This window comes from Amblyomma americanum, chromosome 7, assembly GCF_052857255.1.
Source record: "Amblyomma americanum isolate KBUSLIRL-KWMA chromosome 7, ASM5285725v1, whole genome shotgun sequence".
Classification (NCBI taxonomy): domain Eukaryota; kingdom Metazoa; phylum Arthropoda; class Arachnida; order Ixodida; family Ixodidae; genus Amblyomma; species Amblyomma americanum.
Window position 1 is genome coordinate 130,110,125 of NC_135503.1, and position 18,394 is coordinate 130,128,518.

Consider the following 18,394-nt stretch of genomic DNA (forward strand, 5'->3'; position numbering starts at 1 on the left):
AGCGTCGACTGCCCGGCGCTGCTTTGCCTGGAGAAGAAGGAGAGGTGAAAGCCTGCGAGGGCAAGGGCACGCCCACAATTCCTGCTGCTGGAGTAAGCTTCGTCTCATTAGTGCGAAGCGACCCCTGTCTACCATCGGCTTTTATGCATCTGAGGCCCAAGAAGCTGTGAGCAACTGTTTTTTTTTTATCCCCTGCATATAGCACTGGTGATTCTGAAAAGAGCGTACATTTGGGAGCAGCCTAGCATGCCCAAGAAACCAGTTCCAATCGCTGCTTTTCAAAAGCTGATTGAAGAAAACCCTCGATTTTGCCGCATTACTTTCGTTAAAGCAAATGCTCTCAACACGCTACCCACTGGTACAACCGGGGCCTGTACAGTTGTGCTGTACAGTCGTGCTGTACAGAACACGAAACGAACACTCAGAAATCGGCCATAAAACTTGCTTCGCCGGGGTTGATTCGCACGAAACAGAAGAGCCAAGCAGACGACGCTAGATACAGAGGCATGATCAGCGGCATGCTCGTTCCCTCTGCCGACTTCCGCTCTGCTTCAATTCGGCGCCGCTGCACCGGTAAGTCGAGGCTCGCGTGCTCATGTTATAAATTGAAAGGGTGTGCATCATGTGGTGCAGACAAGGGTTTATTATTTATTAAACTTTTTAGGTTGCCCCAACCTAATACATGTCCCGAAGCACCCCGATCGACGCAGACACCACATTTGGCCTGCCGACGCTTGAGCCAAGGCCGCGCTAACAGGTTGCGGAGTTCTTACAAGGGCATCGTCCAAAAAACAGATAAAAATTGCTTGCATGTAGGTACGCAATGAGCACTTATTCCTACCTTTGTCAGAAGACAATGAATTTTCCGGGATTAAAACGATTACAATCGAGATTATGTAAGTTTAGCACGACAAAGCGCAGTGTTTGTTTACATCAGCTTGTAATTGAATCCAGAGCTCAGTTCTCTGCGTTCCCATTCGCCTAGTTTTATGCTGTGCATCATACACGGCAGTACAGAGCAGTGTCCTCACCTCGGTGTTTTGATCAAAATTTGCGCACAGAACCCACTTAAAGAATTCAACGGCATAGACTTCCATTTTCTTTTGATATGTAAGGGACGAAAGAGCCGCAATGATTGCATTTCGGTCTCAACGCCGCACATGAAATGTGTCCTTGACGCCCCATATGTTATCATAACCCTTGCATCCGCTGAACGTTGAGAGTATAAGAGAAAAACTGAAGGTTTGCGTGGCGCCGATTGATTGACTTTAATATGTGTTGCCCTTATTTGCTGGAGGCAGCTAAAAATAAACGCTATTCTCCATTAATAGAGGCTTGAAAGGGACACGTGACTTTTCAGTTCCCACTCCCAAGACATTTATTCTCTCGTTGGTAAAATCTGTGCAGCTATAGATTTTATACCCCTCACCAAATGATAGGCCGTATGCGTAACATGACTTCATTTTGTTTCCATCCTATTATGGTATTTTTGTCCTGTTGGTAAAAACTCATTTGGATATCAGGGTCCGCTCCGAATGAATCTTTTTCATGCCTGGTTCAGGCAGGTGCATTCAATTTCTAAACTAATTCGCAATGAAGGGCAGTGTTCTGTAATGGCAACGATGAGCTGCTACACCGAAATATGTAATTTTGCTGCGCTCGTATGGAATTTCAATGAGTATTTAAAGTAATTCTTTTCCCCAAATTAACAATTCAAACAAGCAGCCAAAAATATAAATATGCAGACAGTGTAAGGAAATGTTATTTGAGGCTTTAATGACAAACTGCGTAATCGCAGGAGAAATTAGAAAGCATTATTTTTGATCTCACGGGGACCAGCCCAAAAATCGATTGATGCTCTTCTAAACGGGCAGCGCGGGGTTGCCTGTATCTCGAACACTTTTTTTTTGCAGTTAGAGCCCACTTATTAGGCACGGTTATTTGATTCCTGAACGAAAAAAAAAAACAGTTCCAAGCTGTTGTGCAGGTATCAGTGCGATTTGTAAAATCTGCGACATTGGTTACTATGTGATTTTATGGTTGTCTTTCCTTATTTCTTGGCCGAGATTGCACGCAACAATTACATAATTATCCCATTTTACCACCGACAACTAAGACTAGAAAAAAACTCGAATATGGTGCGCAAGTTAATTTGACCACACTTTGAAAAAACCCTTGCGCAGCACGGGGAACGGCCGTTCGGCCACGGCTAGCTGTGTATATTGTCCGGAGGCCGAGAAGACGTTGTTCGTGCGGGCGTAGCAGTTGCTCCACAGTTTTCGAGTGCGCTTTGCGCTGTGGCGATGTAAACCGGTGGGGTCGCGTACTTGTACGAAGCGCAGTATGTGACTTGGAGGGAGCAGTTTTGGTATGTGTTCGATAGCAATCACTTTTAACGTATCGCTTTTGAAGCTGGCGTGAACGTCGCTGCTCTGAACACATTGACAAACTCATTTGCTTGAAAGGTAAGAAAGCCTGTGCGTGATTCTGTGGGTGCGGTGCACCGTTCGATACCATGCTTGCCAGGGTGGTGCCGCAAGGTTCAGTCTCATTCGAACAGTCGCGGGGTGTGCACCACGACGGCCGCCGTTTCTCCCAATGGCCTGTCGTCTTCCTACTTGCGAGCGGACGGCTCTCGGCTTCTTTCCCAACACCCGCAAGCCATGGCACTCTCTCTTCGTGAACCCAACATCGTCCCTCACCCTCGTAGGTTCAATTCCGCTTCGCAGGGTGGCCGTCCTTGCACATATTAACGCGACAGCGTTGAAGGTTCCGTGTCTCAGAAAAGATGGGGCCGTCGGCTTCGGCGGCCTTGAGCGATGAGTTTCAGAAGCATTAATAAACAAAACCGAGTAGTAGATTGGTCTTGTTGGAGAATTGAGCCAGGGCCTCCGGAGTGCGAGACGAGCACGCTAACCACTCCGCCACGCCACCTCGATGGTTTGGAATCAACAAAGGCGCATCTAGTGAATACGGTGATAAATAGAAGGGTACCTTAGAGACGTGTACTGTGGTGTATATTAGTAATTATGGGCATAGAAATTACAGAAGTCGCAGTTAAGCGAGTAGCAAAGTGCGTTTCCGCTACTTTTCCTGTTCGCGTGGCGCGCACGTAGCGCCATCAGGCGGCGCCCACTAAGACCGTTCTCTCCTCCTCCTCGCAATGAACGCCACTCTCCAAACAGATAGTGCGCGACGGCAGCGCCTCCCACTCGTCTCGTTCGGGCGCAGTGAAGCCGTGCAGGGATGCAGGAATCACGCGGTGCGCTGCGAACGCAGCGCACATCCAAGGCGCGCTTACCACGAAGCTTGCAGCCTGCTGCCCGTTCGGTCGACGCGGAAGCTATGCTGGCGTTCGTGGCATCGGGTTTGTCGAGAACGATGTGTCGACGAATCACGACTGCAGCTTGAGTCCCGTGTGTTTCGGCAAGGCGCCTGGCAGCGCTTCTACGTGGTTTGCCGCTCCGTGCGTTCGTTTCACCGTACGTAGCAGAGAGATTTGTCTAACGGGCAAGGCGCCGCGCCGAACGGGCGATGGCGTTCCGCAGCGCTGCAACACGCTGTCGCGTTCCACTTTTCAAGGCGAAGCTTAAGCCTCCTCCATTTTTTTTTCATCGCTCTCCGCGGCCGCAGCCGTTGCTCGCAGCGCCTCTTTCTGGGGCCCACCTCTGTCTCTCCGCTTTGCTGCTCAGCTGCACGGCGCCCATTAGAGCACCTCGCGAAGCTATCGGCTTCCTTCCCGCGCATCGGCTTAGTGCGAATGAGCGCCTCTGTTACATCTACACTACCTCCTGCGTCGGTCCTCCTGAAGCGGTGCTGGCTTTCCCTGAGAAGGACCGATGGATTTGTGCGTTCCCTTAGCTTCAAAAGTACCTCAAGCCGTCCGTTTTGTGGATTACCGGACGCCCTCGAGTAACTTATGCGAATATTCGGACTATGATTCCGTGCGCTGCAGCTGTGGGCGTTTGTGATAGTTTGTGCGTTCAAGAGTAGGTAACAGTCATGGGTTTTAGCTCCACGGTGGGAAGTGATTGCTGTGCGCACTGGGGGAGCAGTGTTTTCATACAAGCCCGCCGGCCTGGAACTTCGGATGCTCTATGCTCCTGCCGCTACCACTGAGTCCAAATGGATGATCCTTCTGCTGCTTGTGCCGCTGCTAGCCATCGTCGCGTCGCCTGGCCGTTGCAACCCGTACACTGCACCGGTTGTGCGTAAATTTAAATGCCAGGATTATGCCAAATGGTACCTTAGGTGACCCCTCCACAAGTTCCCGCACGCACACCTTCCCTCACAGTGTCCCTCGCACTGACGGTCATGCAGAATCTAACTCCACTTGGGAGTGTCCAAGCTCCCTCTCTTCCTCTGCACCCACCAATAAATACCCCCTCTCCCCCCACCGGCTACGTACTCATTAGTAGCTACTCTTTCGAGTTCGCGCCACCCGAAGCATAGGAGAAGCTATCGATGTCCTGGACTGAGTACTCCGCTCACCAACGCCGATCCTACGGGCGCCCTTCTAAATGATAAATGTTTTAACCATCAGCACCACCACCACCTACCACACCCTGACTTTTTATTTTCATCTGGCATCCCCCCTCCACCCCCCCCCCTCTGTCCCCGCATTTGGCTGGCGTGGTGTCTTCTCTTTTTCTGTCCTGACCGCCAACGGACCTGTCACATCTCTAATTTCGCTCCCCTTGCGCAGTGCCGTTGCAGTGCCTCGTATAGTGACAGTTACAGCACTGTACAGCCCCTAATTCTTAATCCGTGCCCCTGAGTGCAGGACATCAGTTACTTTACTGTGCTACGTATTTCTACAGTAGTTACTGTACAATCCATCATGTGCACTGTACTAAAAAAATTTCATAGTATCACATCCTCAAAGGCTCCCAGGCAACAGCAAATTAAAGAAGAGTTCCAAAAAGAGAATATAACCCAAAGCTATGTCTTCTTAAGCAAGTGCTACAATATCATGAGTTTTCTTGTTGGCTCTGAATAGGCATTAACTCCAAAAGGCTAGCTTTAAAATATCTTTGTGAGCACAAAGTACATTCCTTCACCATCCCGTACCAATTCCATTTAGGAAATAATAAATATCCCATTGTGTCGGAAAAAACCTACCTTCGTGCTTATTTATTCGGTTCTTGAGAGAACTCAAATCCCCTCATGATAATGCGCTAGAAAACAAGTAATTTTATGTCCCTATGGGGAATTTTTTGTCGTTGAAGTGCCGAGGCCGACTGCTTCTAACCACAGTTCCTTTTCCTATATGCATTAAAAGCTCCTTCATCTACGAAGGTGCATGCTTCCTTGGTGTAGCGAATTTCATAGTCGCGACAATTTGACCTGAAATCACAAACTGTGTGAGGAGCGCATTAAACCGCCATCTTAATCGGGTGCTATGACGTCTGACTCATTGCTTCCGTTTTACAAGGCCGGCTTGGCACGTTGCCTAAAATGTCTAAAGAAACCAATCGGGTGAATAATGTGTCAGTAAAAGGGTACAGAGTTTTATTTTTACTTTTGTTCGAAATTTTAAAGTTCACGATTAGTATCCCTTTCAAATTCTTTTAATCTCGATTCTGCGCTTCAGTTATTTGGGACTGTGACTTACCGCTCGGGAGAAGGTCTTCGAAAGGTGTAGCTGCTGTGAAAGAGAGAGGAAAAATGCAATGAAATAACTGTTTTCTGAGCTAACGTTCAAGCACGCATATAATAGAGACTTTGGCAACTGCTGGCGTTTTCCTTTTGCAGCCCTCTAGTCTTTTCTTAGAACAAAAGAGAAGCTATATTTGAAATCTCAATGGTTTACCGCACAAATAAAAAAGGAAAGACTTTGAAGCGTACAAGATAATTAGTGGGGTCCCTCGCTACACCGAGTGTTTCAGTCAGCGCTTTAAAATTGTTATGTATTTAGGATGTTAGATATAAAAGAATGATTTTGCGAGGATACTCTCCGGAGCGGTTGACGTTTTTGTGCTACATGAGGTAGCTATTAACACACAATAAATATGTTTTTTATTGGGAGGTTAGTGGCAACGGATAGAATCCACGGACAAGAAGTTGTCGTACCAGTTTTTGTAACGACGAAAAAGTCATTCTCTAGAGCGTTTTTTTTTTCGTACAAAACCAAAACATCTGCTGATGACGTGCTTCAGTCCTTATAAGGTGCCCTATTCGAACTGTATGCGCGGTTTCACCTCTGCACATTTCCTTTTTAGCCGTTTGATGCGAACAGAATGGAGTGCCATCGCCAACTGGCAGTGCTTTAAATGGGATCAGTTGGCCGTTCATTATGACATAGCGGTTCTCTAACTTCCCAGCAGGCGGACAAAAATAATACGCCAGGAGATACAGCCACAGAAAAGCGTGTGTGTCGGGCGTGCACTATCTGCCTTATCGTTACAGAGCACTGACGGCCTTATCATGCCACGCCCATAAGCTGTCCGCTTAGCATTGCTAGTGCCCCGCCCCATCACCTATATAAAGGCGTACCAATAAACCCCAAGCGTTCTTCTTGTTCCTGCCCCCATCTGGGTGCCTCCGTTCTTAGTTCGACACACATCACGTTACAGTGTGTACATTCCACTTATTTTAATTTCGACTGGGCACATTTTCGAACGCATATATTCATGAAAAAACGAAACACAAGAAACAAAAAATAAACTAGCAAAAAATCCAAGCAGGGGAACATACCAGCCATGATGGAATCAGCCTTTGTAGCGCAAGCCATGTATATTTCTGAGCAGCTAAGAGGAACTTGTCTGTGACTGTGTCTCGAGGTGTATTCTTTGTGTATTCTTTGTGATGTATGTTTCGAACAGAGCGCACCTGTATGTCATGTCGTGACTTGAAAAAAGCGGGGTGCGAAGAAAAGTGTGAAAAAGCAGACAAGCATAAGCATTAAAACGACAGTACAAACTGAAGCTCTTCTGTCTGCAACAGCAATAGAAAAAATTGAATGTACATTTTTGACAGCGATAGCACAGAATAAAGTGCATACTACGGTACAATATATAAGGAAGTTGTAATTGGTCGCCGTAGTCGTTACAACACGTCATCAGCGCAGTTGCGCCAGCACCGAGCTTCCCGCGCGCCCTTTGCGCTGAGTTACGATTTAGTGCAGGAAAAAGCTCCAGATTTCAACTCGCTCTAGAGCTTCACAAAATTACTTTCTTCTTGTTCCGAAAACTGATAAAACGTCCTCTTGTCCGTGCATGCTTCGATTCCCGTATTGTCACTAATACATTTATTAAACAAAAAGTTGATCAGCGAATTTTATATTTAAGTTTAACAGTGAATTTTTATTAGTCAGCCACGTACCTAGAATGATTTTTATAGGAGATTGTCTCCGCCCTGGGAGAAAATATGATGCTCAATACATATTTTTCTCTATAAAACTGGTTTACAACTTTAAATGGTTCACTTAGACATCCTATATAAAATTTTTCCCAACCCCCTGAAATTCAACCCAAAGATGGAGTGAATTTATTACAGCAGCCAGGAGATATGACTGCCCGTGAGGTGGAAAAGACTGTCGCGCGTGTCTGTCCTTCGCATTTCATTTTTCGGTTCACTAAGAGGTGTTCTGCGAGCGGCCAGAGTAGTCTTCGCGTAACTGATACTTCTAGTACTGTTCTAAATCTCTTTTCGCGAAATACACAGTACCACTGTTCGCTTCTGTGAAAAATGGGAAGTGCGGAATATCATGGAATTTATTGGGATAGTGTCGAAATAAACCTGCTGTGGTATTTAGCGATCACTGCGTCCCTGATTATGCGCATCGGCGTTTCACCATAAGCTGTTGTGCACGCTAACGTGTTCGTAATAATTATGGGCCGCAAGATTTTTTTTCGGCAATTGTATCGGGTCTAACACTGAGCAAGGGAAAAGGGGAAACAGTGAAGCAGGATCAGTAGAATAAAGAAGAAAATGCTTCTTCTACTGCTATTTAGTCTATCCGAGAAGCGAAAAATAGAATGCTGCCTATCTTTCAAGCCTGTTTTGGAGCTTCAAAGAGACATGCAGCCGAATTAAAATGACTTACCTCGTGACAGAGCGCCTCTACCAGAAAACCTGACGGCTGAGTCATAAACCCATGTATACCCACGGCTCTAACTACTATACACTCGAAGCGTGCTACAGCACCGGAATTCGTGGTGCGCATTCAATTCTTTCCCTGTGTACTTACAAAAACGCATCGCATGCAATGGAGCACTACTGTATAGAGTTACAGGGATGTCGAATAGCACAGGCTATAAAACTACTCTCCCAAGATAAAGAAGACTTGCTGAAAGTACGGTTGTTGTAGTACGCAAAAGAAGAAATATAGTTTGTCCAGAACTAGTGTGGTTAAAGAAAGCGTATTCATTTAGCTAGAGCTATCACTGAGCTTCCCACAAGCTTAGAGCTTCCCACAAGCTTAGAGTAATTAGGGTTAGTCCGCCTTGTATTATGAAACCTGAACATAATCTCTGCCCCAATACTCAAAGAAGTTTAAATCATTTCTTGCTACCACGAAGGTTAATCAGGCTCATAAACTAAATCTTGTAGCAGTAGATTATATATTCTTGTCAAGAGATCTTGTTTTCACAGGGGATTAGTAGAATTTACGGCCCTTTTACCTGTTACTGCTTCAGAAATACTGACTGTACTCGTAGCCAGACCAGAGTCAATTTGCAAAAATGTTGTAGACAGACTTTTTTTTTTCTAATGTTTCTCAGTTTTGATGGATGTGGTGTTGACGACCTAAGACCAGACCCCCAGACCAAGTGACCAGGCAGCAATTTTGTGTCTGCTAATAGCTACTCAATCAAGCGCGTCCCAACTTAAAAGCTGGAGTCCGTCGCCGTGCATGGCACGAAACAGGATGATGTCGGAACGCTGGCCTACGAGGTCGCAACGCATGTAAGCTAACATAAGCAGTTATGAATGGCGAAACGTAACGTATGGAAGTGATGACTCATGACTCAGAGTCATTCTGAAGCATAGCATGACCCAGCACTTAAAAGGTAACCTAGTGTAAGGTGTATAGAGTTTGTACAAGGTATACATAGTCATGCCTCGTCATCATACTCACGGCTCATAATCATTCTGCAACGTAACTTACTGAGAGCTTTCATGCTTTCGCATTCTCACAGCTAAGCAGTCTTAAGTGTCTCTGCCGAAAATTTTCTCGCATGCTGCTCTCAAATGTCTTTTGCACTGCATAGGATTTGTGCATTTTTTTTCTAGTGGCTTAACGGTCCCTATGAATAAGGTTACATCGTCAGTTGCGCAAGTTGGGACTACAACGACAAAACGGTCACATGGACAAACTCTTAAGGGTGACTGGATTCTGGATTGTGACACATCCCAATTGAAAGGTGATATAGAAAAATTTTCAAGTTTGTGTTCTAATAAAAAAAAAGCACCCTGCCAGTGCTTAACCGCTGTTCTGTGAGCCTTCAGAACTCCCGATTTTTCCTTCTAGCTCGGCTAGTTATCACAAGAAGCAGCAGACATCATCGGCGAGAAGAACTCAGCAAAGTTGCGTTGTCCTAACCGTGTATTAGCGGGTGCAAATAGGCCGGAAAAGTGAGGTCGGGTTTCTTGTTTACGGCTCCTTTGCATCATCATTGGCTTAATGAAGGCTGAGACGATGAATGAACTGATGCATCGGTCACAAGGCGCTCAATGCCTTTCATGACTTGCCTACTTTTTTTCCACCTTTCATCTTAGCGCTGTTCAAGCCATGTAATTGAACCAAGTATTTCAAACGGCTACACTCATCGACGTCATCTTCATGTGCTGGGGCATACTTTTGGATAAGAGTGTACGTGTCACTGGTTAAAACATGGCGCGATGTAGAAAATGTGTTGACGCTCCCGTCGCCTAGCGCTGGAGCTGATATATAGTTGGGGGAGTAGAGTCCACACTGCTCGAACCGCCAGGCACGGTTTCTGTAGGCGGGGGACCGCTACGTGAGTCGCACGGGGTAGGAAAACGGATGTTAATATCTGAGTAACAAATAAAAAGCGGCCGAAACGCATCCTATAGTTATTTGACTATCCTGTATTTTGGTTCAGAAGAATTCCAGCGGAAACACATTCCCCAAAGGCTACAGAATTATTTAGCGTGTTTTCTCCAGATAAAAAAGATGTGATTGAAAGACACGTAAAATTAAGGCGCGCCTTCGCCAACTGCTTTTTACTTACGGTGTGCAGTGTGTTTGTTCGTTGCATGGCCACTGGTCCCTGAAGCACCACCGTTCCCCACGTAGTACCGCTCTCCACATGCGAACAGACAGAAAGTGTGCAACGCTGACTCCGGCAGGCATGGCAGCTGGGCACGCTCGCGGCGGCATTGGTACTCATTCACAGTCTGAAAATTTAAAAACACGGTATCTAACAAATAAAACTGAGCCACGATGGCACGTAGTCAGGCGCAGCATCCTTGGCGAAACATTGTGAATATTGGAATATTGTAAGCTAATCTCATGGAAATATTAAAGGTAATGGTCCATTCTTATATGAACCGTAGCAAAATTTTAATTTTGAGGTTTTTCGATCGCCCGCCTCAAGAGGTTAAGGCAGCGATAGAAAACCAAAGGGGAACGTTTTTGACTACGGAAAAATACGTTAATTGCAAAATTACGAGATTCGTTACAGGAAGTCTGCCGATATATTGATTGTTGTAGCGAAATCTTACAATTAATAAAAAATTCAGTTCATAAACTCTTACCCGTAAAAAAATGCTTTTGTCCAAAATTTCTGGGTATGAGGGATAATGAGCTTCCCTGTCAGCAAATTTCTGAACACTGTAGCGACGTAGTGGCAATAATTAAGTAATATGAGGTTAGGGACGTTGTCTAGAAGAGCCGGTTATTACTGTTCACTTTCTACCTGCTGCCCCTGATTTTGATATCAAGTTGCACTTTTTATTTTTCTGAGCACAAGGTACATATCTGTGGCGTCCTAGTCTACTGGGCAGTTGCGACCTAAAAGAATCTCAGTTCAGTCCATGAACGACGATTCGTTATCGAATTACCAAATGTGTTTGTTAAATACAATTTAGTGATAACAGCCACGAAATGTACCAGATAGACCTTTTTTTTTTGTCAGCAGGCTTTTTCATTACTGCTATCCGCCGAGATATAGCAACAGCTTTTATTTGCAGATTCAAAATGGCGGCACCATCTCTAAAGACTCGGGAAGTGGCTGCAAGGACTAGTCACAATTTGAAACGGAGTTTCGAAACTTGAATGATCTAAGATTTCTGTTGCGAAGTGCCCTCGCTCGCTTCAAAATATACAAAGATATCCACCGGAAAAAGCGAACCTTAGTCCTGCATAGCCTCATCAAGAGCGCCTGTCACAGCTTTGGAGCAGCCTTACCTGTCGACGGCGTCGTAGTTTCTTTCAGCGCCTCGGCGGAGGCTGCAAAAATTGGTAGGCACCTTAAAATGAGAACCGTTATTTGAAGCACTATTGTATTAGGTGCTTTTCGCAGGAGTTTAACACAGAGACTGAGCCGCCCACATTGCAGATTTTCTCCAAAAGTTTATACATGAACAATGCGCAGTGAGCGCACGAACCAGTTGCTTGTACACAGCTCGTCTTCGCGTCACCGGGCAGAGGCCTTGATTTTCTGACGATTACTTTGCTCGTATAGAAATGACAGCCGTCGCTGGCGACATTCCATGGTTGACAGCGAGCGAGCAATCTCGCACGCCTTCTCTGTTCTCAAAAGCAGGGCCTACGAGGACACATGGGAAAAGAAATTCAACGGGAAAACGGCCAACCAAAAGTACGCCTCACAACACCACGCCTCAGTACGCCTCGCAGCAAAGAAGGTATCGGAAAAGGGGATCAAGCCTTTTCTTTTGAGCACAGGAGTGAAGGAACATTTCAGGCCACGGGATTTCAGTTCAGCTTCTTGGCTTAGGAAGAATTTGCCTCTGATAGCCCTTTCTTGAAGAGAAGCGATCACCTCAAACCGGTGCACCTCTTAATATGCGCCTCAGGATATCCCCACATTGCGTTTTTCGACCATGAGTTCGCTGTCAGAAAATCACCTGGCCATTTCCATTAAGTGAGGAGATCCCGCCAATACGTGTGACTACGAGTAGTATCCTCTGCAATTTCTGCTTACTGTCCTGTGAATGTCGATGGAACCGCGTGTCTACATGTTTTCCGGAAACTGAGATGGGCAAGTTGGTTCACACAGAAGAAAAATAGTGCGAAGGCCCCTGTTTCTCTCTTTCCTCGTCCCCGTAATTGCGCTATTTTTTTTCTCCCATTAAGCGCCACGTATTAAGCATTCGAAACGGTAGTTGGAAACTGGAGGCAGCAATCAGAACGTCTTGACGCGCCTCACGCTGGACGTTGTGCTATTGATGCAATTCAACGCGGTAGTGTTAAGGGCCCCGCGTCGCAGGAAAGCCGGCGCTGGCACTGCCTTCGTCGTTGCCGTCGCAACACAAATATGACCAAGGAAGTAAAACAATTAAAAAGGCAGATAATTTAGCATCAAAGCATCGGGATTGGTCGCAATAGTCTTTGAATCGTTGAAATATGAAAATAAAAGAACGGCACTGCAAACTAAATACAGGTGAGTTAGGTGGGAATGGAACCCTGTACTTTCGGACTGAGATGGGCACACAACACAGGCCGCGAAGGCTCGTTGGTTAAAGCTGAGTAAACATGGACCTAGCGAATGCCTTGTGGTATTTCACTTAGCTATGCCTTAGATACATGCGCCGATGCGTACATGGGCAATCATGAGTAAGTAATTTAGGAATTAGGGCGTTGAGTGAGTGAAGAGCAGGTTATGCGAACGGCAGCTGATAATGCGATCGCGTTCTGCACTTAAAAACTACGCTTACAAGTCCCGCAGATTTCAAATTTTAGGTAGCACCTCTATTATGCTCTGACAAAGTTGCCATCGCGCTCCCTATCCGGTTTCAGTTTCAAGCTGAGTACAACCAACGGACATGGCGGCGTCCTCCAAGTGAGCTGGTTACATTACACAATATAGATGCCACTGCAGAGCCCTGTTTGTTATTTGTTGTGCAGCCAAGGTATTTATTTACTTGTAGAGAAAGTGCGCTCATACATGGTGGAGGAAAATGAAGAGACAACCAGTAAGTATTCTGAACGGACAAGTAAAAGAGGTTTAAAAGGCAGGTCAAAAATGCAGAGCGTGAGAAAAGGACTGATGCGATGAAGAAAAAAAGCAGACTCTTGACCTGTATCGAAAATGTAAATGGCTAATTATGAACAAATGGTGCTACGATAATTCAAGAGACTGTATCCTACTCTTTGAAGCGAGATCATAGCGTTATTCAAAGCAAACGTACAAAGGAAATTTAACGAAAAGATGACACCTGTATGGAGCGTGGTAAACTTGCAGAAACAATTGAATATCTTTTAATATAAAGTCGCATTGTCCGTTCAGATGTCAATACACGAACATTCACTTTCCGTGAGGTTCTAAGGTTTAGAGTTAACAAAGGCAATGTGAATGAATCTGCGGTAGACGTTAGCCAAAGGCGGTTGGAAGGTTGGTGGCTAAGAAACAGGCCAATGATTTAAGCATATGTGTTCAATATTAAAATTGGTGGAATGTAAAGTTCAGTACAGGTATTTGTATTCATCATTTGTAGAAATTGGTGGATTTCTAGATAATGCCTTTAAGTTACACAGTTTGGTGAGACAAATCTCAAGAAAAACATGCAAAGCATGAAATGTGCCTGCCACTACTACGTTTTAAAGGGGACGCTCCTACCATACATACATACATACATACATACATACATACATACATACATACATACATACATACATACATAGATACATACATACATACATAGATACATACATACATACATACATACATACATACATACATACATACATACATACATACATACATACATACATACATACATACATACATACATACGTACGTACGTACGTACGTACGTACATACATACATACATACATACATACATACATACATACATACATACATACATACATACATACATACATACATACATACATACATACATACATACATACATACTTACATACATACATACACACATGCATGCATACGAATGTAACTACATACATACTTCTGTAAAAAAACACGGCCACTCATATGACCTCTGTGTTTTGTTCTTTTGAGAGCGTTAGCACATACTCATCCCGTTTCTCGATTTCTTGGGTTCTGCTACCGCCTCCTTTTCGGCATGACATTTTCCACGTCTGAGGAATTCAAGTTGGCGGCCCCATAGTAAATTGATATCGCAATCCAATTGGTAATTGATCGATGACATCATTAGTATATCGAATTGATGACTGATTAGTGACGTCACTGATATGTCCAATTAGTGATTGATTGGGGATGTCTTCTTATGCTTATATCTCGGCAACGAATGACTTGCAGCAAAACTACTTTTGCGTGCTTGACGGGGTGATCAGGAGACTTCATTAAGCTTAATAATCATTCTGCGACATCATAATTAAATGGTGACGTGACTATGTTTAATCGCTTTTAACTCAGAAATATTGAGGTGATCATCAAACCATTTAGATATTTACAATCCTCTAACTGAGTACAATACGTCAGACACCATCATTAACTAATGAAGTTAACATTAAGTTAAGTTTAGACCTAAATAATCGCTTATCATTACCTTACCGATGATGTCTTGATCTAACTAATCGCATATTCGTAACAGGCTCGATGAGTACAAAATGTTAGACTCCAATATCAACTAATTAGCTTAATATTCAGTTATGGCTAGGCTTAACATGGTCAGCCCTAGGCAGCTCACAATTTCAGACCTCATGGCGACCACGCACCTACCGCCTTGAGGTAAGGACAAAATTGCTGATGGTCTAGCTCTGGTTGAACGTAGTCTAGCTCTGGTTGAACGCCACGCCTCTGCATATAGGTAGCGGTGCTCCAGCACTCCGTAAACGCGAGAACCGGTTGACCGCGATTCCGTGTACTTTTTTGACTGTAGTTAATCGCGCACTGAAGACTCCAGGGCCGTTTGCGGTCGCGCTAACGTCTCAAAGCTTCGCCGGGTGCTTTCTTGAAATATGAATTCTAATTTAAAGAAGGTCATTAACTTTAGATTAGAGGACCTGTCGGGACTCAACCGTCAGAATATCAATCAAGAAGCGAAAAATTAAGAAATTTATTCTTGGGAAGCACGGCGGAGAGCCCCTTTCTTCATTATCTGTGGGGTTTGTAGAGAATTAGAAAGCAGGCCTATATTTCCTCAACCCCTGTGTGCATCGCCATGTGCTGTGTCGAAGGCTCTACTTACGTGCTGTTCCCCAGAGGTAGAAGAGGAAGCAGAGGGTCAACGCCGTGGTGACACAGATGGCCACGATGAGGCTTCTGTTGTGCGGAACCCGCCTGCGGCGCGGAACAGTATCCACGATTTGCGCAAGAATTCCTAAATTGTTTCTTCTGCGGTTGTTTTACACGTAGCGCTGAAGTGATTTTCGGATAATGGACCAACTGAAGGGATCCTTGAGAGTTAACATTACTGGTGGTCTCGAGGACAGACGTAGTTCATAAGAAAACAATAAAGTATAATATAAATGGCCCACAAAGGCTTAGACTAGACTGCTAATTTCGTGCGTTCAGGAAGGCAAGTAGGACTACAGCAAAGCTAAGTGTAGAGAGCATTGAAGTACGACTGTTTGACTGTTGCGCGAGAGCAGTTATTGTCACTAATGTATTGCCGCGAATCTCTGTAGCTGTTTTTTAGCTCATTCTTCAAACGTGCCCACACGCAGCTTTATCACTTTGTTTGTGATGTAAGACACCACAAGATTTATCTCGATTGATCCCATCCAGGCGAAGCCAATTCAAGTTTCTTCCAGAGTGTTGCAACTTTGCACGCGTATCCCGAAAGTTCTCTGTCCGCTCCTTTGGAAGCCCTTTTCGCTATTTTCCTGCACGCCGAACTGCCGTCACCATTACGTCGCTACATTGCCGTTTATTAGTGATGATATGGGTATACTTGGAATCAATATTATATTTTACATCTTCGAAATCTATGGAACGAAACACTTTTCAATACCTCTTTTCTTCTGTGACCATGTTGAACCTAGAGAAATATAATCTTGGACATAACAGAGCCGTGTAACACTAAAGTGCAGCGTTTGCTCATCTTCCAGAGTATGGTAGCCGTAACTGACAAGCTCCACGGAAAACAGCGCAGCTAAAAGAGAGGCGCACTTTTTTCTTCACCCTCATTTGCCCCAGCGACCATGAGCCTGGATTGAAAATCGCATATAATGACAGCCTGGTGCATTGGACACATTATTTCCGGCAGATGCTACGCGTAATGTTAAACACAGCGTTCGCCAGATCTGGTGCTAATTCAGAATATTATCGAGGCCTCCTGCATAGACGTATTGCGATACTATCCACCTCGACATTTTTATTTAAGTTTATGGTCGTTGTAAAATAAAGATGGAAAAAATATTCTGGTACCATGACACACGCCCTTGGTGGTTCCAAGTAAGCAGCCTCTGTCCCATACCTTATCGATTTCTTTTAAAAGCTTCTTTATAGACGAATTTATGGTGAAGTTAGGGGCTCCTTTAAGATACATACATGAAGGAAGCCAAAAACTGAAGGCGCACTTACGTCTCCTTACGTGCGGAAATGCGAAAGCATATCGAGTTTCCTTGCCTCCTCAATTAGTTATTGTTATTAATCATCGCTAGCAATTTAATTAGCTACGTTTTAGTCATTAATTATTATTCAATAATTACCAATTGATCATTTCGATTAACTATAAATCAATTTAATCATTATTTTACTGTTCATTCAATTCTGAAGGAATTAACAGTTATTCAACGATTTTGTAAATTACTCGGAAAATTTATTAACTTATGTGCTTAGTATATAATTTTTATTTTAATTGGTAATTCGGTCGTTTAAACTTTCCATTCAATTGTCATTAATGATTGAAATTAACATTTACTCTCTTACAGGATGATCATCAGATCACGAGTCCGCGCTCTGTCCACACTTCCTGTCCACAGCCCGTGGTGATGCATCCTCTCCACGCCATTCATGAGGCAAGAAATGCTTCCACATTTATAGCCATTCATAGCATATGGGGAGAGTTTTTTAATGCAAAAGTATCACTAGTCCCATTGCAAGAAAAGCCGGCTGCCTGTGTCTGTGAGTGTGTGGACCCGCTGCTGACACTGAAAACCGCAGTGATGGAAAGAAAAAACAGGGTGTGATCAAGCGGCCGTATGATGCACACAGCAAGCCGAGCGCCGCTTTTCAGAGAGCCTTACACACGTCGTTCATCTACGCATACTCGCCACTGCCCGATCTCGAAGTGGGGCCAGCTTCCCGGGCCTTCGTACCAAAATTGTGCCGCAACCATTTGTCGCAAAGTGTTCTCGCTGGTGTCATACGATTTCTCGTTACATATAGCTTAAAGGTGCTAGTCAACCTGCAGGCTAGCTAGCGACAGGGATTCCAACCGACGAAATACGCACCTTCAGTTTGTATGCCTTCGCAGACTTTCTATTCAAAATCGTGATGCAACCGTTCATCGTGGAGGCTTCCGAGTGGTGTGATGCGCCTCAGTTCACAAACCGTTACTAAACATCTAGGTCTTACGTCCGTGGTATGCACACTCGGCCAGCATGATCACCGTGCAGCGAGAGGTCCGAGCGTTTGCGGTCTGGTGCACAACCAATACTCAAACACATAAACTCCTAGAAAATAACTTTAATGCACATACAAACATTACCGTAAAATGCAACCAGGGACAGTATTGTGTTCGCGTGTAGACAGTATTAGAAATCTCTACCGAATTTTTAATTCTGCGGTCGATAAACGGGAAGTGACAGCGTGAAAAATATTGTTACGCCGATTACGCTGCGTGGCGTGGCGCTGCGCGCAGCGTAGAAGAGAGCGAGGTTGAAGCGCGAGGTCTCGGGCTGTGGTAAGCCTGACACTGGCTGTTCCCTGCTTTCGGCCATTTTCCCATTCATCTTGTTAATAACCACATCCCCCGTAACAATATTTATCCGAAAAGCAATTGATTAGAAAATAAGATGAAAACAAACCGCAAGTCGCCAGTGTGATGCGAACCTGCGACATCCGCATTTTGCGGGTGGTTGTCTAGGAACCAAAATACGATGGCGGCTTTAGAGTCTTGCATTTTTTAGTCAACTTGTAAAGCGTGTAGCCCAACCTTGACAGCATTCACCAGCACCAAACCAAACCCAAAACGGCGGACGTGAAACGGTCTATTATACTGCAAATTACACAGGGAAATGTGTGCGAAATGCATGGGCGGCGGCTGGTTCTCTATCGCATCAACACTACCTGTATTTAGCTTCTTGTTGAG

General features: G+C 44.8%; 1 protein-coding gene across 1 annotated transcript in view; it reads right to left on the reverse strand.

Moving 5' to 3' along the window:
• The window catches only part of LOC144097460 (uncharacterized), a 111,556-nt gene that overhangs the window by 72,901 nt on the left and 20,261 nt on the right, over positions 1 to 18,394 (reverse strand). Inside the window, exons 5-8 of the mRNA XM_077630186.1 lie at positions 15,326 to 15,417; positions 11,375 to 11,416; positions 10,197 to 10,268; positions 5,615 to 5,647 (exon numbers count right to left, since the gene is read on the reverse strand). Of these exons, the coding sequence (XP_077486312.1) occupies positions 5,615 to 5,647; positions 10,197 to 10,268; positions 11,375 to 11,416; positions 15,326 to 15,417 (239 nt within the window). The remainder of the gene's footprint in view (positions 1 to 5,614; positions 5,648 to 10,196; positions 10,269 to 11,374; positions 11,417 to 15,325; positions 15,418 to 18,394) is intronic.